Source organism: Dipodomys spectabilis, unplaced genomic scaffold (genome assembly GCF_019054845.1).
Source record: "Dipodomys spectabilis isolate Male_0828 unplaced genomic scaffold, ASM1905484v1 ptg000227l, whole genome shotgun sequence".
NCBI classification, from domain to species: Eukaryota; Metazoa; Chordata; class Mammalia; order Rodentia; family Heteromyidae; genus Dipodomys; species Dipodomys spectabilis.
The window spans coordinates 6,592,244-6,605,417 of NW_024870904.1; the positions used below are offsets into that span (position 1 = coordinate 6,592,244).

The 13,174-nt window shown below is 44.3% G+C and overlaps 1 protein-coding gene across 1 annotated transcript; it reads left to right on the top strand.

Annotated features, from left to right (window-relative positions):
- Positions 1–302: 302 nt before the first annotated feature.
- Positions 303–12,940, top strand: Nmur2 (neuromedin U receptor 2). The gene is made up of 4 exons (XM_042697693.1): positions 303–1,019; positions 6,767–6,851; positions 8,555–8,680; positions 12,645–12,940. Exons 1-4 carry the CDS (start codon positions 303–305, stop codon positions 12,938–12,940), a joined length of 1,224 nt encoding a protein of 407 aa, XP_042553627.1.
- Positions 12,941–13,174: the final 234 nt, after the last annotated feature.

A 13,174-nucleotide genomic window follows, 5' to 3' on the forward strand; every position in this document is an offset into this window, starting at 1 on the left:
GAGGAGCCTCTGGTGGTAGAGGGGGGGGCCCTGACAACACTCATTGGCTCCCAGCTTTTCAGGGGCAGGGCTTCTTGCTGAAGGGCGTGGCCTCTGCCCTGGGGGCTTCTCACAAGGGATGAATGAACAGCTGGGAGCTGTCCAACGTGGAGTCTGAAGCTCTGACCCTTTCCCTGGGCCAGGCCCTCTTTCTCTGAGCCTCTGCTTTCCTGACTGCTTGCTTGCTTGCTTTTCCTTCCTGTGGCTCAGCTTGGGACACAGCCCTTCTAGGAGGAAAGGAATTTTTATTTTTCATACCAGGGATGGACACGCTTGGCAACGACCCCTGTATCTCCCAGCAAGAAGCGGAGGATCCACTGATGAACTGTCTGAACAGCACTGAGGAGTACCTGGCCTGTCTCTACGGCCCTCGACGCAGCCCCCTCTGCCTCCCCATGTCCGCCGTGTACTCCTTGATTTTCCTAGTGGGGATGGTGGGAAATCTCTTGGTGTGCTTGGTGATCGTCCGACATCAGACGATGAAGACACCCACCAACTACTACCTCTTCAGCCTGGCCATCTCTGATCTCCTGGTCCTGCTGTTGGGCATGCCTCTGGAAACCTATGAGATGTGGCACAACTACCCCTTCCTGTTTGGGCCCCTGGGCTGCTACTTCAAGACCGCCCTCTTTGAGACTGTGTGCTTTGCCTCCATCCTCAGCGTGACCATGGTCAGCGTGGAGCGCTACGTGGCCATCGTCCACCCGTTCCGGGCCAAGCTAGACAGCACTCGGAGGAGGGCCCTCCGAATCCTCAGCATCATCTGGATCTTCTCCATCATCTTCTCTCTGCCCAATACCAGTATCCACGGCATCAAGGTGCACCACTTCCCCAACGGGTCCCTGGTCCCTGGCTCTGCCACCTGTGCAGTCATCAGACCCCTGTGGATCTATAACTCCATCATCCAGGTCACCTCCTTCCTCTTCTACGTCCTCCCTATGGCTCTCATCAGTGTCCTCTATTTCCTCATGGGGCTCAGGGTGAGTACTCTGGGGAGTGGGATCTGCAGGCTCAGAGCTCAGAGCAACACAGGACTAGAGCCATTCTGAACTGGAGGGGATGTGGGGGGAAGGTGACTGAGTTGAGAAGGGGGGGTGGAAGAGATGGGGGAGAATGATGGTGACACAGATTGAGACCCATCGTACTCTCATAAAGTTACATGTTGCTCTGAAACCCCTCTGCACATCTACAGAGAATTTGAAGAAAGAAACCGACATGCCTCCAATGAAACAATCGGTTTTTAAAAAGGTCAACCATGCAGCCTTTGGGGCATATCCCATTATCTTCTCTATATACTATATACTATTTAGGTAGCCATCTACTCCCCTGAGCTGGTGGGAAAATCTGATTCAGGAAGTCTGAAGTGGAGATGTATTATAAGCACGTCAGTTGATGGAGGGAAGGTAAGCACACTCTGAGCACCCACCACAGGCTAGGCCAGCTCCTTCCTGTCTCCTCCATTCCCCCAACCCACTGCTTATGTGGGAATGTTCTCTGCACCAATTTAATGTGAGAGAGCATGAACTACCAATACCTAGTCCATAGTCCAAGACAGAGATGCCATGTTTAACATCAAAGACTTCCTTGTTGGTGCTTAGAACTTGTGGTTGAAATACCAAGATAAGTGAAACGTGTGTGTCTATGTGTGTGCATGTATGTACATGTATTTGTACACGTGTATGCATGTTTATATGTATATATATGCATACATATCTGTATATATGTATGTGTATTTGTATACATGTGTATATGTGCATACATTTATTTGTGTATGTCTATGTATAGGCAACAGTATATGCATATGCACCTGTGTATTTGTATACCTGTGTATATGTGCATACATTTACTTGTGTGTGTCTATGTATAGGCAAAAGTATATGCATATGCACCTGTGTATATTTCCACATGTGTATATTTCCATATATGTGCATGTATAACTATATGTATTTGTATGTGTGTTCATGTGTATATAAGCATATTTGTATATGTGTATGTATCTGCATTTGTATGTATATGTGCATACATGTGTGTATGAATATGTATTGGATGTATTGTATGTGTATGCATTTGTATGTGTATGTGTATGAATCTGTGTATGTATATATTTGTATCAGTGTGCATGTTTATATGTGTGCATATTTGTGTGTATACATGTATGTGTATAGGTGTGTGTATTTGTGTGTGTTTCTGTGTATGTACGTGTGTATGTGTGTATGATGTATACGTATACATATTCTGTCTCTCTTACCTTACGTAAGGTGTATTCACATGTATATCTTCAGGATGATGGGGGAGATACAGAACTCCGGGGGAAAAGAGGGAAAAGTATAGCCATGAGGCTCACTGGACACGCTGATGAAAGTGAACTATACAATGCGTGGGTGGAGATGGGAGGGAGGGACGGAGAGAGAGCGAGGGAGCAGAAGACACTGTACAAAAGGAAATGTATTCATTACCTGACTCATATAATGGCAGTTCCTCTATACATCACCTCTGTACTAACAATAATTTAAAAAAAAAAAACCTGAAGGGAATCAGCTAGTTTCCTGTTGATGCAGACTGAAAGTGCAGATTGAAGAGATTGATGAAGACATAAACACATGAGATAGAGAAAAAAGAAATGTAAGAGACACCTGCAATTGAGAAAAAAAATGAACACTTAGCTCGAGTGGTCTTCATGCTAAGTTTCTTCTATGCTCATAGTGGCAAACTGAGCTCTTTTTCTCTCTACATTTCTTCTCTAAATTTCTTTTCTCCAAATTACCTAGCAACCACCTTGCACAGCTATAGGAGGGAGTGTGTGTAATCTCAGCTGCATTTTGTTTCCAAACTTACCCAGATGCGGGTCATGATTATGACAGGATTTTTTTTAAGTTTGTTTGTTTGTTTTTTAAATTTAAATTTTAGTTTTCTGTGCAGGTTCTGGGCCTTGAACTCAGAGCCTGGGCCCTATCCTGGAGATTTTTTTTTTTTGTTCAAGGCTAGTGATCTACCTCTTGATCCACAGGTCCACATCTGGCTTTTTACTGGTTAATGGGAGGTAAGATCTCGTGGACTTTTCTGCTGAGACTAGCTTTGAACTGTGCTCCTCAGATCTCAACCTCCTGAGTAGTTAGGATTACAGGCATGAGCACCAGTGCCCAGCTCCCTCTCACTTGTAATGTCAGTGGGACAGAGGGAGGTAGGAAGACTTCTGAATGCCCGTAGTGACCACACATTTCAGTCTTCTTCTTTGGTCCCTTGACCAAAGAAGTTTGGAGGACAAAGCCAAGCATCAATGACTCACACTGGTAATCCTAGCTACTCAGGAAGCTGAGATCTGAGGATCATAGATCAAAACCAGCCTGGGCTGGCAAATCTCAGTCTTTGCTCTCTAATTAATTAGCAAAAGGTCAGAAATGGAGGTATGGATCAAGAGGCAGACAGCCTTGAGCACAAGCCAAATAAGAGCTCAAAGTCTTGACTTCAAGCCCCAGGACTGTATGTGTGTGCATGCATGTGCACGTATGTGTGCACACACATGCGCGTGCACACACACACACACAAGTTTGAAGGATGGTATGGTAGAAACCATTTTGGATGTCTTCTTTGTTAAACATCTAAAGGGAAATGAAATTACTATTCATACTAAAGCAGCATTTAATGTTGACTTGACAAATTGGATTTTCTTCTACTCTGCCAGTTCTTTCAATTTGTGTCAAAACACTGGGCAGTGGCATAAATATTTAGCTTTTCATTCTTCCTCTAATGAGCTAGTTGTGCTATTATAACTGCAAGAGCCGGCAGCATAGACTGACACGTGACTTTCTTTTAGTGAAAGTTCTTCTTATACAGGAGGCTTGTCCATAGGTGATATGTTTGCTTAATGTTTTATTGGAGGAAATTACTCCTTAGGGGATAGACCTTATTACCATCCAGAGCTCTTCAACCCAATCAAGAAGTGACATTTGTCCAGGGACCGGTGGCTCACACTTGAAATCCTAACTGCTCATGAGGTTCAAATCTGAGGATCAAGGTTTGAAACCTACCTGTGCAGCCATACCTGAGCGACATTTGATTTCCAATTAACCAGTAAAAAGATGGTAGTGAAGCTGTGGCTGAAGTAGTAGAGTGCTGGCCTTGAGTGAAAGAGCCAAGGGACAGTACACAGGGTCTGAGTTCAAGCCCCAGTACTGGCACTGAAACTATAGGTTATCTATTTAAATGGACTCAGCATGATAATTGCAGTAATAACTGATTTATCTTTCTCCCTGCCACATGTTGGTGCTCAGTCCCCACCCCACCACCTAAAGCCCTGTTTTGTTATGACTGTGTCATTGCTGATCACATTTCCCTTCCTTTCCTTTCCTTGGTACATCACTACACTATTTCCTTGCTTGTTCTGAGTTCTAAGTGGTTCTAAAGAGCCAAACCTCCCAGGCCTTTGTGTCCCTCACCTTATGAAAGCAAAGGTATAGCTGGTGAGCAAATGATCGAGAGACAGATGTGATCAGATGGCAGTAATTATACCAGGGATTGCTCACAACCCCTATCATCCTGACAGATATCTGACTTCAAGGAGCTTTTATCTTTGGTAAAGATACAGGATGTACATTTGTTGAACTTTAGAGGCAACCAGTTTGTGGGGGGGGGGAGGTCTGTGCGTGTGTGTGTGTGTGTGTGTGTGTGTGTGTGTGCTCACCAGTCCTGGGGCTTGAACTTAGGGCCTGGGTGTTTTCCCTGAGCTTTTGTACTCAAAGCTGGCACTCTACCACTTGAACTGCAGTTCCATTTCAGGCTTTTTAAAATAAGAGTCTCGGGGCTGGGAAGGTGGCTCAGTGGTAGAGTGCTTGCCTTGCAAGCATGAGGCCCTGGGTTCGATTCCTCAGCACCACATAAGCAGAAAAAGCTGGAAGTGGTGCTTGGCTCCAGTGGTAGAGCGCTAGCCTTGAGCTGAGGAGCTGAGGGACAGTGCCCAGGCCCAGAGTTCAGGCCCCATGACTGGAAAAAAAATAAAATAAGAGTCTCACAGACTTTTCCTGCCCTGGCTACCTTAACACCTTGGTCCTCAGATCTCAGCCTACTGAATTGCTAGGATCATAGATATGAGCCACAAGTACCCATCTAGAATTAATGTTTTTTGTGGCCATTGCATCCTGGTGTGTCTTTCTCCTCATCTTCCTCCTCCTCCTTGTCTTCTTCTTCCTCATCATCTTCCTCCTCCCCTCCCCATCTTTCTTCTTTCTAAACTCAGGGCTAGGGCGCTGTCCCTGAGCTTTTTTTCTCAAGAACTTGTGCTCTACCATTTGAATCAAACCTTCATGTCTTGCTTTTTGGTGGTTCATTGGGATAAGAGTCTCATAGGCCTTTCCTGCCGAGACTGGCTTCAAACTGCAGTCCTCAGATCTCAACCTCTTGAGTAGCTAGGATTACAGACTTGAGCCACAAGTGCCCAGCTTTATCTATCCAATTATCTATCTATCTATCCTATTTATCCTATCTATCTATCTATCTATCTACCCTATCTATCTATCTATCTATCTATCTATCTATCTATCTATCTATCTGTCTATCATAGTATAGATTGTTTCTCTTCTAGCCACGACACTACATAGAATCATTTTCATTGGTGGTTCTTATCGATCTGTAAGGACATTTGGTTTGCCCGGTGGGGATATGCAACACAATCTGGTAGAACATGGGTATAGATCAGAAATCCACACGTTCAGCCAGTTCTTGGTGAGGATTTTTCCAGTAAAACTCAAAATGCCACCCAAGGCCTAGACAAGTTTCCTGTGTTTTTGCTGTCTCTGGCATGGTGCTGGTTTGAACTTCAAATTCCATTAGTAGCCCACTTCTGGGTCCAAGCTCTTTTCTCACAATGGAAAACAAGTTGGTCTTGTAAGTCTAGACCTCACATTAGGCAAAGAAGAGCTCCCTTTGGCAATCCCAATAAAAAAGAAATGAGATTTCCATTCCCAAGAAGTAGGAGCAAATATCTGAAATCTCATTGGTCCAATATCTGAAATCTCATTATCCAATCACTGTGGCTGGGGAGTTGGAGGCTCTAATTTGCCAGGTTACTTGAGGACAACCGTGGGAGCTTGAGCTGGGGTCACTTCCAGCCAAAATCATGACCAAGTGGGAGGAAGGAGTAAAAATTGCCGAAGAGAGAATAAAGGTCCTACTTGGCAAGAGAAATTAGGGAAAAAAAATACACCAGAGGATGAACTGTGTATTACATTAATTTCTGGATATTTGATCACCATTTCTCAATTATTAGTAAAGCTTCTTTTATCTGGTGAACATCCAAAAAGAAAAAGAAATAGACACAGTTAGGTACTGGTGGCTCATACCTGTAAGCCTAGCTACTCAGGAGGCTGAGATCCTGACAATCTCAGTTCAAAGCCAGCCTGGACAGTCTGAATCCCACATCCTGAGATCACTTCACAGTGACACGTTACAGTTACCAAATCTTTTTTGTTGTTGGTGGTGGTGGTCATGGGGCTTGAACTCTGGGCCTGGGCACTGTCCTTGAGCTCTTCAGCTTAAAGCGGTCACTCTATCACTTGAGCTACAGTGCCACTTCCAGTTTTCTGGTGTTTGATTGGGGATAAGAGTCTCATAGACTTTCCTGCCCGGGGTGGCTTTGAACTGTGATCCTCAGCTCTCATGGCCTCCTGAGTAGTTAGGATTACAGGCGTGAGCCACCAGTGCCTGGCACCAAATCTTTGCACTTCTCTTTCAGCTGAAGAAAGATGAGTCCCTGGAGGCTGAAGAAATGACTGTAAATATTCACAGACCATCCCGCAAACCAGTCACCAAGATGCTGTGTAAGGCCCTACCTTTTGCTTTTGAAGTTTCCTTTTCTTGTTTGTTAGTACAAAGGAATTGTGGTCCTTCCTGGCAAAGTGCTGCTGCTGACCTGACCTGCAACCTAACTAACATCCTGATCCATCTTTCTTCCTCAGGCTTTCTCATGCCTTGAAAGTCTGTTTCCTACAACGATACATTTGTTGCAGTGCACTCTACTCAGTGATCTGTGGTAAATTCCATCCACTCTCTGAGCCTCCCAACATCCCCCACTCCTCTCTGGAAAAGTTAACTTAAATTGGGTTATTGGGTTCCTTAAAAATAGACCATGGAGCTGAGCACTGCTGGCTCACACCTGTAATCCTAGCTACTCAGGAGGCTAAGAGCTGAGGATCATGGTTCAAAGCCAGCCCAGGCAGGAAAGTTTATGAGCCTCTTATCTCCCATGAACCACCTGAAAAGCCGAAAGTGGAGATGTGGCTCCAAGTGGTAGAGTGCTAGCCTTGAGCAGAAGAGCTCAAGGACAGAACCTAGGCTCTGAGTTCAAGCCCATGACCAACAAAGGGAGGGGGGGCAGAGACAGAGATGAGGGACAAAGACTGACAGAGAACTTGTGACAAGAACAGAGAAACGCAGAGAGATATAGAGATACAGAGAGAGATGTACAGAAGACAGAGTAAAACAGGGAAGAGAGACAAAGCCAGAGAGACAGGAAGAAAGAAGAAGAAAGAATTCGTCATGGAGCAATCTCTACCCAAGAGCAACCTACTCCACTCTTCCCCCATAACCTACTTCTTCCAACTAAGGTCCATCTTCTAAAGATTCCTCCATCTCTCAATCACACCTTGAGCTGATGGGGTCTGTAGGGCCATCTTAACAACAATGAGAGAATTTCATGTGTTTAACAGTTCCTTATTCATCGGTGACTTTAAACACCACCAATTCCTCAAACACAGCCATTTACTTACGTAATCAATCTGAGTGGCTCCTACTGTCTACCTTGCAGCATGCTTCACTTTCAATAATAGGAATCATCATCATCATCATCATCTATTATTATTATAGCTTTAGAACTTTGAGAGAAATTCAAAGTAGTAGTAGTAATATTTTGCTGGTCCTGGAGCTTGAACTCTGGGCCAAGGCTCTGTCCCTGTTCAAGGTGAGTTCTCTACTACTTGAGCCACCGTGCCGTATCCTTCTTTTTTTTTTAATATTCTAAGGAAAACAATTATATAATTATCATACAAAAAACTAAGCTAAGTGCTGGTGGCTCATGCCAGTACTCCTATTGATTCAGGAGGCTGAGATCTGAGGATTGCGGTTGAAAGCCAGCCAGGGCAGGAGAGTCTATTAGACTCTTATCTCTAATTAACCACCAAAATGCTGGAAGTAGAGCTATGGCTCAAGTGGTAAGAGTCCCTTGAGACAAAAACTCAAGGATAGCACCTAGGCTCTGAGTTCAAGCCCCAGGACCAAAAACACACACACACACACACACACACACACACACTATACAAAACTGAGCGTAGATCTAATGCATTGAGTACTTCTGTTAGAACATTCTACATTGAGTCTCTCTAGAATTTAGTGTGTCTATAACTGTTCTAGCCACCACGAAGGTGGTGGGGGAAACTGCTAGAAGGAACTGAAGACTCAGAGCGTGCATCATCAGCCGCTTCTTACCCACACTGCCCCTTCTCTCCCATTTCCCACCCTCTTCCAGTTGTCCTGGTCCTGGTATTTGCTGTGTGTTGGACCCCATTCCACATTGACCGGCTGTTCTTCAGCTTTGTGGAGGAGTGGACCGAGTCCCTCGCGGCTGCGTTCAATCTCATCCACGTGGTGTCAGGTAAAACTGGCTCAGGTGGGCTGCATGACAGAGGCCTGGGTTCACTTCAGCCTTTTCTTCATTATGCGTAGACTCATAGTCTTATTATCCCAACATCTCACAGAAATCTGGTCCCCTGGAGTGAAGGAATATGATTTCCATTGGACTCCAAGATTGATGAGAGGTCTGTGATTTGGCCAAAAGAAATCTACCAGATCGCTATTCTAGAGGCTATTTTCTACCACACTGAAGGGAATCAGGATTGCTTTGGTTTCTCTTCCAATGGCTGGATGATGTTAATTTAGCACATATAGTGTCCCTGAAATCTCATACTCTGTTGTGAAGGGAACTTAGGGCTCATCAAGGCCTTATGTATGCTGTTCTGATTATGTGTTTTGTCAAAGGGGGCCTGGAATAGGGTAGAAATCAGGAATGGGAAGGTCACTAAGTTGAGTGACTTGATTTGTACTTCATTAATATTCTTTTTTTTTTTCTTTTTTTTTTTTTGCCTCTCCGGAGCCTTGAACTCTGGGCCTGGGAGCTGTCACTAAGTTCCTTTTGCTCCAGGCTAGCACTCTACTGCTTGGGCTACAGTACTACTTCCAGTTTTTTCTGTGATTAATTAGAGGTAAGAATCTCACAGATTTTCCTGCCTGGGCTGGCTTTCAACTATGATCCTCAGATCTCAGTCTTGAGTAGCTAAGAAAACAGGTGTGAGCCACTGCACAGGTTGGCTTTCTCCATGTCCAAGATGGCCTCCACCATATTGGGCAGTCATGTCTGCTCTAGACAGCCATGGCCTGATGGTTAAAAGCAAATCGAATGAGCTGGGCACCAGCAGCTAACTCCTGGAGTCTTCACTACTCAGGACGCTTTGATCCGAGGATCATAGTCTGAAGATGAAAAAGTACATGAGACTTATCACAGTTAACCAAGCAAGTGTGACTCACGTGGTAGAGTGAAAAAGCTAAGCAAGAATGGGAGGTCTTGAGTTCAAGTCCCAGTACTGGCACGCGCATGCGCATGTACACACACACACACACACACACACACACACACACACACACACACACACACAGAAGCAGTTGAAATAATAGGCATGAAAGAGATTGTAAGTTGTCAACTACCATGACATTCTAGCATCACCACAATAAGGTGTTATTACCATTAATAATAATAATAAAGAATATAAACATTAATATTTTATGGTCATAAAAACAACTCCAGAAGTGACTTGCCCAAAGCCACTCAGTGGACAAACAGTGAAAACAAGAACTCAAGTCTAGGGCACTGAATGTCAAGTTCACGGTCAAAAACCAGAGCAGAGATCAACCATAAAGGCTCCCTTTTTCAGTCAGTGTGACTATTGGCTTTGGCTCCTTCTACCTCTGTTAGTCACTAGCTTATTTGGGGAATTTTTTTAGCTCACAAAGACATAAGCAGAGAGAAGAGAAGATCAGATAAGATTCATTTCCATGAGTTAGGCTCCAAATAGATATGGAGCAAAAGGCAATAACACACAAATGCCCACTGAGAACCATGAGCCTCCTTCTTACCTGCCCTTATACTCAGCTGGTATGTGCATAGATCATACATAAATATTAGTAATGGCAAGGCCAAATCTCAAAAACATTTCCAGCTCTTATCCTAGGGTTAATAGGAGAAAAATAAATGATCTAAATAAATTGAGGAAGACTCCAAAGTCATGTGAGACTTGACTAGTCAATGAACCTCTTCAGATATAGCAAAGGGACACCTTAATTTAGGTTTCGAGGTGGGCAAATGAATGGAGAGAGGAAGGGTGGGCAAATATAGTCATGATATTCAGTGTCTATAGGGGCAAATGGAACCAGGTAGGTTGAGGGGATGGATGGGTTTAGAAGAGATGGAGGAGAATGAAGAATGAGGTAATGTTGATTGAGGTGCATTGTGCACAAAATGACACTTTGAATTGAAACCCCTTGGTACAACTACTTAAAGATAATTATATAAAAGCACGAGAAAAGGTGCTAAGTATGGCTTCAATAATGTCATGCTGCTATTAAGATACCATTTCCCCTGCCCTCCACATTACAAAGATGAACGCTAGTTCTCTGAAACCATCAGAAAATACCATAGCTAGGCACCTGGTGGCTCACACCTCGTTAGTCAGGAGGCTGAGATCTGAGGATCATAGTTCGAAGCCAATCCAGGCAGAGGAAAGTCAGTAAGACTGGTATCTCCAATTAGCCACCCAAAAAAACTGGAAGTGGGGCTGTGGCTCAAGTGGTAGAGAAGTAGCCTTGAATGGAAACAAAAGCTAAGGGACAGCACCCAGGCCCTGAGTTCAAGCTCCAAACAAACTAAAACCAAACATCATCATCATCATCATCATCTAATCAGAAAATACCCTCAGTCATTTCCACTTCTCAATGGTAACATTTTCATGAACAGTATTCACCTGGCCGTGTAATCACTAGGGGGCGCTATATCCTTTCCTTGTCCACATGGCCTCTGCACATCACACTGCCTTACCCTCCCCTCTCTTCCTCAGTATCTCCGGCCCATTCGTATATGTCACCAGACTTCATGCTTGCCCACAAAATCCTTTGCGATGTCCCAGTCCTTGCAAACACAAGGACATAGATCATTGTGGGAACTGCCATGCAGTGCCTCTTAGTGAGACGTATTTTGTTCTTAACTGACATTGTTTTGTATCAGTGTAGTGTTCCTTATTGAGTTTGGCTATATCCCTTGATGGTCCTGAACCTCAGTAAGAGTTCAGTTCCTAGCTGGGCTCTGGTGGCTACTGGCTGTCATCCTAGCTACTCAGGAGGCTGAGATCTGAGGATCACGATTCAAAACCCAGCCCAGGCAGGAAAGTCGATGAGACGCTTATCTTAAATAAACTACTGAGAAAGTTCTGCTGTGGCTCAAGTGGTAGAGCTCTAGCTTTGAGCACAACGAAGCTCCAGGACAGCACATAGGCCCTGAGCTCAGACCCTAGGCCTAGCAAAGAAAGAAAGAAAGAAAGGAAGGAAGGAAGGAAGGAAGGAAGGAAGGAAGGAAGGAAGGAAGGAAGGGAAAGGAAAGAAAGAGAAAGGAAGAAAGAAAGGAAGAAAGAGAAAGAAAGAAAGAGAAAGGAAGGAAGGAAGGGAAGGAAGGAAAGAAAGAGGAAGGAAGGAAGAAAGAAAGAGAAAGAAAGAAAGGAAGAAGAAAAAAGAGAAAGGAAAAAAGAGAAAGGAAAGGAAGGAAGGAAAGAAAAGAAAGAAAGAAAGGAAGGAAGGAAGAGAAAAAGAAAGGAGGGAGGGAGGAAGAGAGAGAGAGAGAGAAAGAAAGAAAGAAAGAAAGAGAAAGAAAAGAGAATAAGGTATGGTGTTAACAGAAGAGTGTGTAACAAATGGAACTTTGACCGGGTGCCAGGCATCTGGTAGGTAACATAAATAATACCAGGCAATTAGTCAAATAATGTAGAAGAATCATCAAGGGAGCAAAGGTAGGCTAGGAAAAAGAGTTTGGGGAATATTTGCTTGGAAGAAATGTTTACAGGGATTGTGAGTGCTGACTGAGTTACCATTCCTCCATTTACTTGCAATTTCCAATTAGACATTTAAGTAAAATTCCAATCGTAAGGAGAATTTAAAAAACCAACCACCCTTCTTTCCTCTGATGGCTAACCATCTCTTCTTCGTGCTATGGGAACATGTTCTTTAATTTAGACAAGCAGAGATCAAAGGAAGTTACAGAACCTCTCATCTTAGATCCCAGGCCAGTCTACTTTTATTTATTTTTTCCTCTTCTAAGACTCTTTAATCTTTTTGTGTGTTTGATCCCCAAGTGCACAGGTGTTAACTCTACTCAGAGCGTTTTGTTGTCTTGATTAGAATCTTAGAGATACCGCTCTTTCTGAAAAGACTCAATGGCAGGAAATCCAGGCCCCTGTGCAATAGGCAGACCTCTCCCTAATGTGTCTGCTGCCCCATTAACCGGTTCCTTTGTATTTCAGGTGTGTTCTTCTACCTGAGCTCGGCTGTCAATCCCATTATCTATAACCTACTGTCCCGTCGCTTCCGAACAGCATTTCGGAATGTCACCTCTCTGTCCTGCAAATTGGGGTATGGCCGGAATCATCCACAAGGCCCACCTGTCCAGAGGGACATCTTCCTGACAGAGTGCCACCTCGTGGAGCTGACAGAAAACGCAGTGCGTCAGTTTCCCTGTCAATCATCCATCTGCCATTCATCCCCAGCCCTCTGCACTGATCCCCCCCTATGGAGGAAATTTCCAGAGGTACCACCTTGAGGAGGCCTAGATGGAGGTGAAAAATATCCCTGGGACAGGTCAGCCTGGAATCTTTTCCTCACAATGTTAGGGAGAAGCAATGATCATAGAACTCATGTATATAGTTCTAATGATTGTCTTGTTAGTATTAGTATTTCAGCGTTGGCCCTAGGGTTTGAATTCAGGGCCTAGGTATCATCCCTGAGCTTTTCTGCACAAGGCTCCCACTCTACTGCTTGAATCACAAGTCCACTT